This window comes from Dendrobates tinctorius, unplaced genomic scaffold (genome assembly GCF_039654945.1).
Source record: "Dendrobates tinctorius isolate UK_male_01 unplaced genomic scaffold, ASM3965494v1 ptg000231l, whole genome shotgun sequence".
Classification (NCBI taxonomy): Eukaryota; Metazoa; Chordata; class Amphibia; order Anura; family Dendrobatidae; genus Dendrobates; species Dendrobates tinctorius.
The window spans coordinates 10,650,062-10,664,265 of NW_027361898.1; the positions used below are offsets into that span (position 1 = coordinate 10,650,062).

At 49.2% G+C, this 14,204-nt stretch overlaps 1 protein-coding gene across 1 annotated transcript in view; it reads left to right on the forward strand.

Annotated features, from left to right (window-relative positions):
- Window positions 1-1,935: 1,935 nt before the first annotated feature.
- STEEP1 (STING1 ER exit protein 1) overlaps window positions 1,936-14,204 on the forward strand; it is an 82,286-nt gene continuing 70,017 nt past the window's right edge. Inside the window, exon 1 of the mRNA XM_073556106.1 lies at window positions 1,936-2,130. Coding sequence (XP_073412207.1) covers window positions 2,007-2,130 — 124 coding nt within the window. The 5' untranslated portion in view covers window positions 1,936-2,006. The remainder of the gene's footprint in view (window positions 2,131-14,204) is intronic.

A 14,204-nucleotide genomic window follows, 5' to 3' on the forward strand; every position in this document is an offset into this window, starting at 1 on the left:
GTGTGAGAGTAGTCGGGGCTGCCATACTATCACCCGCCTGTGTGAGAATAGTCGGGGCTGCCATACTATCACCCGCCTGTGTGAGAGGAGTTGGGGGGCTGCCATACTATCACCCGCCTGTGTGAGAGTAGTCGGGGCTGCCATACTATCACCCTCCTGTGTGAGAATAGTCGGGGCTGCCATACTATCACCCGCCTGTATGAGAGGAGTTGGGGGGCTGCCATACTATCACCCGCCTGTGTGAGAATAGTCGGGGGCTGCCATACTATCACCCGCCTGTGTGAGAGGAGTTGGGGGGCTGCCATATTATCACCCGCCTGTATGAGAATAGTCGGGGGCTGCCATACTATCACCCGCCTGTGTGAGAATAGTCGGGGGCTGCCATACTATCACCCGCCTGTGTGAGAATAGTCGGGGACTGCCATACTATCACCCACCTGTGTGAGAATAGTCGGGGGTTGCTATACTATCACCCGCCTGTGTGAGAATAGTCGGGGACTGCCATACTATCACCCGCCTGTGTGAGAATAGTCGGGGGGCTGCTATACTATCACCCGCCTGTGTGAGAATAGTCGGGGGCTGCCATACTATCTCTCGCCTGTATGAGAGGAGTTGGGGGGCTGCCATACTATCACCCGCCTGTGTGAGAATAGTCGGGGGCTGCCATACTATCTCTCGCCTGTATGAGAGGAGTTGGGGGGCTGCCATACTATCACCCGCCTGTGTGAGAATAGTCGGGGGCTGCCATACTATCTCTCGCCTGTGTGAGTTGGGGGGCTGCCATACTATCACCCGCCTGTGTGAGAATAGTCGGGGGCTGCCATACTATCACCCGCCTGTGTGAGAATAGTCGGGGACTGCCATACTATCTCTCGCCTGTATGAGAGGAGTTGGGGGGCTGCTATACTATCACCCGCCTGTGTGAGAATAGTCGGGGGCTGCCATACTATCTCTCGCCTGTGTGAGAGGAGTTGGGGGGCTGCCATACTTTCACCCGCCTGTGTGAGAATAGTCGGGGGCTGCCATACTATCTCTCGCCTGTATGAGAGGAGTTGGGGGGCTGCTATACTATCCCCCGCCTGTATGAGAGGAGTTGGGGGGCTGCCATACTATCCCCCGCCTGTATGAGAGGAGTTGGGGGGCTGCCATACTATCCCCCGCCTGTATGAGAGGAGTTGGGGGGCTGCCATACTATCCCCCGCCTGTATGAGAGGAGTTGGGGGGCTGCCATACTATCCCCCGCCTGTATGAGAGGAGTTGGGGGGCTGCCATACTATCCCCCGCCTGTATGAGAGGAGTTGGGGGGCTGCCATACTATCTCTCGCCTGTATGAGAGGAGTTGGGGGGCTGCCATACTATCCCCCGCCTGTATGAGAGGAGTTGGGGGGCTGCCATACTATCCCCCGCCTGTATGAGAGGAGTTGGGGGGCTGCCATACTATCCCCCGCCTATATGAGAGGAGTTGGGGGGCTGCCATACTATCTCTCGCCTGTATGAGAGGAGTTGGGGGGCTGCCATACCATCCCCCGCCTGTATGAGAGGAGTTGGGGGGCTGCCATACTATCCCCCGCCTGTATGAGAGGAGTTGGGGGGCTGCCATACTATCTCTCGCCTGTATGAGAGGAGTTGGGGGGCTGCCATACTATCCCCCGCCTGTATGAGAGGAGTTGGGGGCTGCCATACTATCCCCCGCCTGTATGAGAGGAGTTGGGGGCTGCCATACTATCCCCCGCCTGTATGAGAGGAGTTGGGGGCTGCCATACTATCCCCCGCCTGTATGAGAGGAGTTGGGGGCTTGATGCGCTGTGGATCCACACTATACACAGGTTCCGTGACACCGGCGCCTCGCAGAGCTGCACTGAAGTTCTGCTGCGTTCCTCTGTCATTGCTATGTTCTTTTTAGAAGTATCAATAAAGTTGTAAAGAAACATGTGCAGTGACGTCATCTTACCGCGACGAATGTGAGAGCGCTCTATCTCAGTGCGGCGGTCCGTGTTTGTGTCGTGATGCCGAAGGTGGTGTCTCGGTCGGTGGTCTGCTCGGACACCCGCGATCGGGAGGAGTATGACGATGGCGAGAAGCCGCTGCACGTGTATTACTGCCTGTGTGGTCAGATGGTGCTGGTGTTGGGTGAGTCCGGCCATGATCAGTGTGTGCTGCGGCGCCTCTGCTGGGCGTAGTGACCGCTCATCAGGACGGTGGTCTTACATTGTAGGTGATGGCTGTCACACACCTGTCATCTGCTGCCCACACCGTTGTATACAGCAGCCGGTCTACAGTATTACTGTGTATGGGGCGTGTCAGGAGATGGCTGGCAGTGTGACCCTCCATGCCCTGCAGGGGGCGCACGGTGCAAGGATGAGCTGCCCTACAGATCTCAGTGCTGGGCATGTGGATGTGGTGATTATTGGGATGTAGAGCTCCTAGGGTCACTCGTATCCTGACAAATCAGCCGGTGTAATCGGTCTGCCGGTCTCCCTACCACAGAGTGTCCTCCATAAACATCCCTGTTCTCGGCAGCACGTTGTCCTATGTACACAGCCATGACTTCTGCTTTGTAGTGGTCATTGCCTGTTTTATGCCATCAGCCTCTGGACTTTTCAGTGTATAAAAGTCATTAGCGGTCTGTGATGTTTGGCGAAGCGTGGCTGCGTTCGGATACACATCCGATGTCTGTATGCGTTTGCCACAAGTGCCTTCCAGCACGGTGACGGTCCTGCCCAACGCAGAGGGACAGACTTGCTCCTCTCTGTTGTGGTGGTGGGGGCAGTGTTGTTTCTTTTCCCTCTTTTCTATTGGTTTTTAAACTATCCATTTTGTCATCCCTCACACATAAGGTCATCAGGCGATCCAGTAGATGGGATTGAATGTCTTTTTCTTGGATTTTTGTCAAATTCATAAAAAATATATTTCTCACAAAGTGCAAGATCAGTCAGCTCCTATGGGGACCGGTCTCTGAGTCACATATTTAAAGGGTTTTCTGGTTTTGGAGAACCTCTGTCTCCTTGCTGCAGATTGTTGTAAGAAAAGCAATCCGCACTTTACCAATTTTCCCTAAGTCCAGCAACAAGTATCTGCCGCTGCTCCCATTACATTACTGTGTACAGCTCTGATGTCAAGTCAACAGCACTGCAGCCAATCAGTGAGCTGCGAGCCACTAAGTCACTGACTGCCAAAACCATGTCGGCACTACCAGGGCTGTGGAGTTGGAGTCGGTGCTCATTTTGGTGGAGTCGGTATAAAATGGACCGACTCCTAAAATATATAATAAATTGGGTACAGTAGTTCAATGCAGAATGCGCTGAATATTTTTTCATAGGAATTTGGGAAAGTTATGAAATGTCCTATAAATGGCTATTCTATTCCTGATCTAAGGCTACATTCACACACAGCGTTTTTCCTGCGCTTTTTGAGGATACGTTTTTCAGTTGCAAAAGCAGATCAGCTTTTTAAAAAACTGCATCACCTGAAAGGTTTTTGAGCTCATAGATGTTTTCAATAGCAAAAGCAGATTAGAAATCTGCTCTATCCATTTATCCATATCTGTCTATCCATATCTTATCTGAACCAAAAAGAATGAAAGCCGGATCGCACACAGACTAAGGCTGAGTTCACACGTGGCATTTTTTTCGCGTTTCCGCGGCGGTTTTAACCGCTCGATTTTGCCGCGAAAACGCGAAAAATAAGCATCCCATGCATTCCTATGGGATTCCGCAATGCTGTGCTAATGCTGCGGTTTTTACCGCGGCGGAATCGCTTCGCGGTAAAAACCGCAGCATGCTCATTAATTTGCGGAATCGCGGCGATCCCGCACCCATAGGATTGCATTGTTCCGCTTACTTCCCGCATGTGCCTGTGCACACCATGCGGAAAGTAAGCAGAACAATTGCGGATGGTACCCACGGTCCGGAGGAGAGGAGACTGTCCTCCGGGCTTTGGGCACCATATCCCTGTAAAAAATAGAATTTAAAAATAAAAAATATTGTTATTCTCACCCTCCGACGTCCCGCGCAGTCTTTCCGCTTCTCTTCACGCTCTCGTTCCCAGTAATCCTTTGCGAAAATGCCCGCGATGGCGTCCGTTCTCGCGGGATCGCGAAGTCTCGCGGTCATTCGCGCGACGTCATCGCGAATAACCGCGAGACGTCGCGATCCCGCGAGAACTGACGTCATTGCGGGCATTTTCGCAAAGGATTACTGGGAACGGATGCGCGGGACGTCGGAGGGTAAGAATAACACCATTTTTTATTTTTTTTTACATTTTATCTTTTACTACTGATGCTGCATAGGCGGCCTCAGTAGTAAAAAGTTGGTCACACTCGTCAAACACTATGTTTGACGAGTGTGACCAATCTGTCAATCAGTTCTCCAAGAGATGCTACAGATCGCTTGGAGAATGCTAGCATTTTGCAAGCTAAATACGCTTGCAAAATGCTAGTTTTTCCGCGGGAAAATCGCGGGAATTTAAAATGCGATTTTCCCGCGGACTGGAATTCCGGAATTCTCGCGGTAATTTCCGCGAGAGTTCCGGTACGTGTGCACACAGCCTAACACTCCTTTTTTTTAGCACCAGTCAGGTACACCTCATAGCTGCCCAAAAGGACGCCCAGGACAGGCATTGCTCGTCTTCAGTAACACATCAACATCAATTGATAGTTGGAATAAATAGACTGCATTCACCACATCTTAAGGTGCAGGCTTTATTTTCAAGTGTAGGGGTGTGCAGTATGAGGTTCTGCAGCAGCTGAGGTGTGCAGTATGAAATTCTGCAGAACAGTATGAGGTTCCCCCCCCCCCCCCCAGGTTTGATCCTGGCTTCGCCCATAGTGTGAATGTAGCCTGAGGATCTAGGCTTTATCTCAGCCGAGATAAGTCATGGTGTGTGTATATACATACAGTACAGACCAAGAGTTTGGACACACCTTCTCATTCAAAGAGTTTTCTTTATTTTCATGACTATGAAAATTGTAGATTCACTCTGAAGGCATCAAAACTATGAATTAACACATGTGGAATTATATAATTAACAAAAAAGTGTGAAACAACTGAAAATATGTCTTATATTCTAGGTTCTTCAAAGTAGCCACCTTTTCCTTTGATTACTGCTTTGCACACTCTTGGCATTCTCTTGATGAGCTTGCTTCAAGAGGTAGTCACTGGAAATGGTCTTCCAACGCTCCGTATCCACCGTGCTGTAGATGTTAAACCGCCTGCTAGGTAATGACAGACAAGCAATATGGCGGTATAATGCGCACGGGTTAGACTTCACCCGAAGTGCGCAAAGCGGGCTCTGTTCACAAGCAGAGGCGCCACAACATAAACATACAAAAACACTGAACCTGTTAGTGTCACAGACCACAGGTAAATGCACACACGGTATAAGGTCACAGGAGCAGGAACTAAGACAGAGGGGCTGCGTCCGTCTAGATCTACTGTATGTGCGGCGTCACTACTGCGAATGCCAAGAAGGGCTGCAGCGCGGCGCAGGACACTGCCGCTGGACGACACAGCTGCAAAGCAGGCGCTATGTCGGACGCTAGCGCAGAGGTGCGGTGTGCACAGTGGCCTAAGGCTTGCCACAGACTGGCGCAGACTACTGAACTAATTCCCTAAACACATGCGTAATATCAGAGGGAAGAGGTTTCATAATAAGTCAGTCACCAAAATCATACATCCGTCACCATTCACACATAGCAGTATAGTCTATACTAGCGCATGGCGGAACGGCCATGCACGCTTTTTATAGCAGCCGGGACCTTCCGGAAGCTTCCAGATCTCCAAGATGGACCAATGAGATCTGGAGCAGGACCTGAGCACATGACTCCCGATCTCCAATGGGAAACCGTCTCATGAGCATGCTCAGTAGGACAGAGGGACTTAGCCCCTGGAGAGATTAGCTGCAAGGCAATCTCCTCTGCGGTAGATAAAGAGCAAGCGACCGCAGAATGTAAGGGTCTGGATTCCTGCAGAGCAGACGCAGGAACCTGACTCCTAACAAATGGCGTGTGAAGACAAGGTGCTTTAATGCAGTGTAAGTCCTTACTTTGCTTCTAGAATTCTGTTTTGCTGTTTTAGAGAAATCCATGATTAATGTATGCTAATAAATTGTAAGTGCAGTGAACGGGCTGTGACATTTTATTATTGTCTTTTTGGCAGTTCTTCCTTTTTTTTCAGTTGTGTAATGTTATCTTCCAGGAGTTAGGCTATGTGCATACGCTGCGGATTCTGCTGCGTTTCCGCTGCGGTTTTGGCCCTGCGGAAACGCAGCAGTTCCGCAGACATGGTACAGTACCATGTTAGCCTATGGCATTACAAATCCGCTGTGCTCACGCTGCGGTTTTTTCCGCGGTTTACAAACCGCAGCATGTCAGTTCTTTGGGCGGATTCCGCAGCGGTTTCACACTTTTAGCATAGTAGAGGTGTGAAACCGCAGGCTAATCCGCAGGAAAACCGCAGGTCACTTTACCTGCGGTTTTACCTGCGGATCCGAGCGGAAAAACCCGCAGCGTGTACACATAGCCTTACCATTCTAGGTGTTTACCTTTTATGTTGGGCATTGCCTTTTAAGCAGTTGTCACATACAGTAGCAGCTATCGATGTATATAGGGGTGGTCCGATAGCTGCTATTGCACAGGCACGGGCAGCGTCATCATGGAGGAAGGAATTTTTTTTTCTGTAGCGAGATGGCGCTGCATGCACAGTTGCAGCTATCGGATCACCTCTATATACATCGATAGCTCCTACTGCACAGGTGCGGCGGGCGCCATTTTGAAATAGATTTTTTTTTTAATATCAAGATGACCTGAAGCATATTAATTATATATGCAGTACATATGCGATTATGCTGCAGCACAGGTGCCACGGCCGGTGCCTGCTTGCACATGGGTTTTTTTCATGATGTATGTATAATATTCATTATGTAAATTAAGGGGCAGGTCACTGAGGGATCACATAAAGACCTCCACAGGCAGCCTCGGGGCACGAGCATATCATTAACTGAAAACTGACAATAAAGATTAATCAACAACACAAGCTGGATTTCATCACCAGGTATCATTGTAATCAGTATATCGGCGCCGACCTGACACTATATGTAGGTTACTGTGCACAATCCTGCTTGACAGGTTCCCCTTAAGCATGGTAAATGCTGCTTGATGGGTTGAGATCTGGTGGGTGACTCGGCCATTGCCTAATATTCCACTTCATTGCCTTAACCTGGAGTTACACATAGCGAATTCACCAGCGATCCTGACAACGATATCAACGTGACAGGATTGCTGGTGAGTCGCTACATGATCGCTGGTGAGCTGTCACACAGACAGCTTCACCAACGATCAGCACCAGCGACGCCAAGTGCCCGGCGTTGCTGTGTACTTTAGTTATCAGCGCGCTGATGCAGGGAGCTGGTAACTAAGGTACACATCGGGTTTCTAAGGGATGTGCGTCACTTAGAAACCCGATGTGTACCTTAGTTACCAGCTCCCTGCATCAGCGCGCTGGTAACTAAGGTACAAAGAGGGTTTTAGGCACCGCCCGGTGCTTAGAAACCCTGCGTTTACCTTAGTTACCAGCTGATCGCTGGTCTCCCGCCTGTCACATGCAGCGATGCGGGAGACCAGCGATGAAAGAAATGTCCAGGGCTTTCCAAGAGCGATCAGCGATACTGGCAGGGGGCCGGTCGCTGATCGCTGTCACACAGCGATCTCGCTGGTGAGATCGCTGTTGCGGCACAAAACTTGTGACTCAGCAGCGATCTCGCTAGCGAGATCGCTAAGTGTGAGGGTGCCCTTAAACTCCTGTTGCTTTCACAGTATGCATTGGGTCATTGTCCATCTGACCTGTGATGCGGCGTCAAATCAACCTTGCTGCATTTGGTTGATTCTGAGCAGAAAGTATCGCCCTGTACACTTCAGAACTCATCAGGCTGCTTCTGTCTAGTGACCCGGCGCCATTGGTAGCCATACATACCCATGCCATCACACTGCCTCCACCATGTGTTACAAAGGATGTGCTGTGCTTTGGATCATGAGCCGTTCCAAGTCTTCTCCATATTTTCTTCTTCCCATCATTCTGATAGATGTTGATCTTAGTTTCATCTGTCCTAAGAATGCTTTTCCAGAACTGGACAGCTTCTTTAAATGTTTCTTTGGCAAAGTCTAATCTGGCCTTTCTGTTTTTAAGGCCATGTTCCCACCTTCAGTATTGTCAATTTTTTGTAACAGTATTTGTAAGCCAAAACCAGGAGTGGGACAATCAGAGGAAAATTATAATAGAAACATGTCACCACTTCTGTATTTGTCGCCCGCTCCTGGTTTTCGCTTACAAATACTGATGTAAAATACTGAACGTGTGAACGTGGCCTAGCACTGATGAATGGTTTTGCACCTTTTTGGTGAACCCTCTATATTTGGTCTTGTGAAAGACCAACTTCCTGGAGAGTGTTCATTTGGGTGGATGCTGTGAAAGGGTTTTTTCTTCACCATGGAAATGATTTTGCGATCATCCATTGCGGTTGTCTTCCTTGGACTCCCTGCACTCTTTGAGTTCCCAAACTCACCAGTGCGCTCTTGTCATGCAGTATGTACCAAATTGTTGCTTTGGCCACTCCTAACATTTCTGCTATCTCTTTGATTTCTTCTTTTATTTTAGCCTAATGAGGGTCTGTGTCTCTTCCATTAAAAACTCCTGTGACCGCATATTGTGGGTTCACATCAACAGCTTACAAATGCAAATGCCACAGCTGGCATCAGCTCCAGACCTTCTACCTGCTTAATTGATGACAAATTAACAAGGAAATAACCCATTAAAGAGCTTTTGAGATTATTTTCCGATTTCTTTTGGTCCCTTTTTTTTTTTTAAAAAAAAGTAGTGGCTACATATTAAAGAGCTGTAATTCCTAAACCCATACTCCAATTAGGATGTGAATACCCTCAAATTAAAACTGAGAGTCTGCACTTTAAACCCATAGTGATCATAGAACTGTATCTTGAATATGTTTTGGCAAACAGCGAAAAGGACAAAACTGGTGCTACTGTCCAAATATTTCAGGACCGAACTATAAAAATGTTAACGCGTTCCACTTTAAAGTACCTTACATGCCTTTAGATTGGGGTTTATAATCCTGATGACAGGTTCTCTTTACATGTAGAAGAAGTAGAACGGTAATACTGCGATGAGACCAAATAAACACAGAACGTTGCCGTCATTCGTTAACACACAGGTAAATCCTACATTATGGAAGTGTATGGAAATGTACGGTATATATTTTTCTGCAAAACATTTTTAAGGTGGACTTTTCCTTTACAGTTGAAATTTGACATCAGTGTGAACTGAGACTAAAACTGTGTCTTAATGTGAATGCAAAGATAAAGTTGTAATTCTGATATTGGCACTTCCCTCGCCTCGGACATCTCCTATTACAGCCATGGGTATTTTGGATGACTCTGTTAATGTCACATCTGATGACCCAGCACTTCTCTGTTCTGGCATGAGGAGTGGATCATTGTGGGTCAGGACATTGGGGAGATGGTGGTGAATAGTGAAGTGCGGTCGTGATGCACATTTCTGATAACATCAGGGCTACATAAGGACGTGTGTTGTGAACTCATTTTTTTCACAGTCTGGACATGTTCCACATGAGAATCCCAATCACTAGAAAAGATCAAAATATCATCCAGATAGATGATCAAAAACTTATCCACAAAGTCACGGAAAATATCATTCATAAAGGACTGGAAGACAGAAGGGGCATTAGTGAGCCCAAAAGGCATCACCAGGTACTCAAAATGTCCCTCCGGAGTATTAAACGCCGTCTTCCATTCATCCCCGTGCTTGATGCGAATAAGATTATACGCCCCCCTGAGGTCAAGCTTAGTAAACCAGCAGGCACTCTCAAAAGGTACTGTCACACTTAGCGATGTACAAGCGATCCCGACCAGCGATATGACGCGGTCAGGATCGCTGGTATTTCGCTAAGTGGTCGCTAGTGAGCTGCCACACAGGCAGATCTCACCAGCGACATCGCTGGGGACGGGGATCGCTACTTACCGGTCACACTAGGCGATCCTGCGTCCTCCCGCCCGGCTCCACAGGAAGCTGACGACGAGAAACAGTCCTGGACGTTCTCGCGCGATCAACGATAAGGCCTCTTTCACACTTCAGTTTTTAGTGTCAGTTGAAATCCGCCAAATATGCGAAAAAGCGGATCCGTTCCTAACTGATGTGAACGGATAGCACAGGATCCATTTTTTTGACGGATCCGCTGAATTTTAAAGGAACCGCGAGAGAGAATTTTTTTTTCGGACGCCAGAAAGGATTTCAGGGTTAATTTTCTCCGTGACTTCCTTTCTCCAGGCAGGCGCACTGGAAAATGCGGATCCTACAACAACAAAAAAAGTTGCGGGGTCCGTCCAGGCATGCCGGCGGACGCAAAAAACTTGGTGGATCCGCAAAAAAACGGTAGGCTCTCCAGAAGTTTTTGGGTTTTGCTAATTTCTATCGTAAATTTATAGGTAATTTTTCTGGTATTGTCAAACCACTGACTGATCTGACCAAGAAGGGCGCTGATGTGCTGAATTGGTCTCCTGAGGCTGACTCAGCATTTCAGGAGCTTAAGCGGAGATTTACTTCAGCTCCAGTTTTACGGCAACCTGATGTCTCACTTCCATTTCAGGTGGCGGTAGATGCTTCTGAGATTGGTGCAGGAGCTGTTTTGTCCCAAAAAGACCCTGTGACTTCTAAGGTGAATTCCTGTGCCTTCTTTTCTCGAAAGTTCTCCATCCGAACGTAACTATGATGTGGGGAATCGGGAACTGTTGGCCATGAAATGGGCATTTGAGGAGTGGAGACATTGGTTGGAGGGAGCTAGACATCAAGTTGTGGTCCTCACCGATCACAAGAATTTGATTTATCTGGAGTCGGCCAAACGCTTGAATCCTAGACTGGCTAGATGGGCCTTGTTTTTCACGCGTTTTAATTTTGTGGTCTATTTTCTTCCGGGCACTAAGAATGTTAAGGCAAATGCCCTTTCTAGGAGTTTCTTTGCTGATTCTCTTAATGTGACCGAGCCTAGTACCATCCTAGGTGAGGGGGTAGTTCTTTCTGCCATTTCGCCCGATTTGATACGCGCCCTGTGTGATGTACAATGTCTGCAAGATATGTTTTCTGTTGGAATGTGCTACAAATCCTCCATCCTAGGACATTGTAAACTGTCAGTAGTAGGAATTCCTTCCCCCCAGGTTTTATCAACCCTGCCACTTCCTCTGGAAGAGCAGGAATGTTAATTAGCTAGACCATCTCCCTCACACCATTTGGCTTCTCTCAGCAGAAAGAGAAAAAAAAGTGCGGGAACTAAACTCTTTGTTTGAGACCAGGAGTTTGAATAAAACAATAAGGGATTGTCCCGCGAAAACCATACCCAGCAGAAATATAAAAATCATATTTCTGCGATCCGAGCAGACCCAGCTTCGCTGTGGTGCCTGTTGCAAAACTCTCGGATGTCCAGAACCTGAGATATGATTTGCGCCCAAATGGACGGTCATATCGCATAGATGTTTGATGTTTTCTTGATGGGCTCATTACGCTGGGAAACATGATACCACTGATGAGTCCATACCAGCTTCTCCCATAAAGTTATAGCTAATCTAAGTTTTGTAGCCAAAACATAACTCGGATGAGAGAGGAGGGATCAACCCAGAATGCATCTCTCCGTGATGTCACAAAGCAAAGCCTATAAGGCCTTCCCTGGGCAAACCAGCACAGAAGAGCTCCAATCCTCGTGCTGACAAGAACTCCAGATGAGTGGAGATGTGTGGCTCCGCCTTCTTTCTCCGCCGCATGGGTTTGCCTAGAGAGTCATGATCAACCGTGAGTGTACCTCTGTTTTAATCCTTTTATTTTATATCTGTACTGTACATATTTTATGTCTCAATTTTATAGCAACTTTTATCTGTAATCACTGTCCTCTTTCGGAAAATAAATGATTTAATATTTAGTCTGTCTCTATGCTCTAAGAATCGAACTATACGCCTTTGATAGATAATCGCTACTAATTCAAGGGGTTTGCCACGGACCCTCTTAATTTAACACTGTGAATTAAGTAACCGTGACTGGTGGCAGCGCATTGTGTACGGCTATTGCAGCTTGCTGGCAGTACCGAAGGGTCTTATATTGCTGAATAAGGGGCTGCGGCCACAGCATTGAGAATTCCCTTACTGCAGAAGCCTGATTGCCGGTTCACACCAGGCAGCCCGTCCGGCGACTAATTATCCTAGGTGCAGTTCCCTGACTGACCTGAGGGTAAGGCGGGGCGCCGGAGAGCTGCGAGTTCCAAAGTGGAACTGAGAAAGTGGGATATACATAAATCCCCGCAGTACTTGGAAGACTGATAGCAGTGGTGGGGCATCCAAATTAAACTCCCCCTGTGGCAAATTGTAGAGCGAGAGTAGCTTGCTGGATATTTTGGTCACATGGTGCCAGTGGTGGGATAACTAAGATAAGCCCAACTGTGCCTGTGATAGCCGTGTGCCGGCAGTGTGTCTCGTCCCTCCGTCCACTGATACACCCGTGTCAGTGGTGGGACTGTGACATAGTGGTGACACAGGGTCCGCTGTCCGTCGCGTTTTGGTGGCAGCGGGACCCCCGTCAGTCGCCCGTATTTGGACGAACGGCCGTGGGCTGTTCGTCACTTATTGGTGGCAGAGCGGTGGGATAATCCTAGAGCATTAGTGATTTGGTTTGAGCAATCATTCCTCTCACTAAAAACCTGCACGGTTCCTGCGGGAATCCTGCATCATAGGTTTTGGAGAACAGACTCAGTGGTTACTAGTCCTGAGACATTAGTGTGTACTTGCAAGTATCCCCCTCCCGTTTCTTCGTTTTTCTTTTTCTATCTTTTATTTGGCAACCATGGCGGCAAAAGGAGAACCTTGGTACAACCGGCAGACAAAGGAAGTTCTTGCTGGGTTATGCACGTACCAAGGCCTTGACGCCACGAACAAAAACAGAGCTCAAATGATCGCGGCTCTAGTGCAGCTGGACAACGACCAGAATCCAGCGAGCGCAGAAGTTGGCCCAAGTGGCAATGGGGCTGCAGCAGAGGCTCCACTCATGAGCGCGGGCCCCACATTCAATCAGAGCACGCTGGACCCCTATCTGCAAGCGGCCTTGGACGCACTCCCTGCCGAAGACCGTGACGGACGTCTGCAGCTGATCCAGCAAGCTCGAGAGAGAGCGGAGCAGCGAGCCGAGCGCCAAGCGGAGGCTGAGAGAGCCGAGTGCCAAGCTCAGAGGGCCCATGAGCTGGAGATGCTCCAGCGGGGGTGGAATGCCCCCACAGCCCGAACCAGTGAGCCCAGCAGCGTCCAGACTCCTAAACCCCGGACAGAGCATTTTCCTGTGATGGAAAAGGACGGGGACTTGGACACGTTTCTGCGAGCCTTTGAGAAAGCCTGCCGACAGTACCAGCTGCCTAGAGACCAATGGGCAAGGTACTTGACCCCAGGGCTAAAAGGCAAAGCTCTGGAGGCGTTTGCTTCTCTTCCGCCAGAAGCCGATGACGACTATGACGCCATAAAGCAGGCGCTGATCGCCAAATACCGGCTGACACCTGAGGTATACCGAAAGAAGTTCCGACACCTCCAACGTGGCCCACACGATAGCTACAGTGATGTGGTGCAAGGACTCAGGACCCACTTTGACCAGTGGATCCATGGACTGTCCGTTGAATCCTGTGAGCAGCTACGGGACCTGATGATCAAAGACCAGTTCCTGCATCTCTGCCCAGCTGAGGTCCGACAGTTCATCCTGGACCGCGAACCAACGAACGCGGACAAAGCGGCGCAGATCGCTGACAACTACGAGGCCAACCGGAAGCCCGAGATGCGGAGGCCAGTCACCACCAGCTGGAGAGTGGGTAAGCCGGCAACCAACCCCAGTGCCCCAGCTAGCCGTCCCTCCGGAGGCCCTGTCCCTGTTGCCAACAACAGGCCGGCTACTGACAGTCGCCTGTGTCACCACTGCAAGCGGCCTGGTCACTTCTCTTACACCTGTCCGGATAGGCCGAAGAACCCCCCAGCCAAGGCCCCCAGGCCCAACGCCTCTGTTCTTTTGGTGGGAGGTGTGGTTGGGAGGGCTAACGACAACGTTCAACCTGTTCAGGTGGGGGCCCGTCTTGCTACAGGCCTCAAGGACACCGGGGCTGAACGA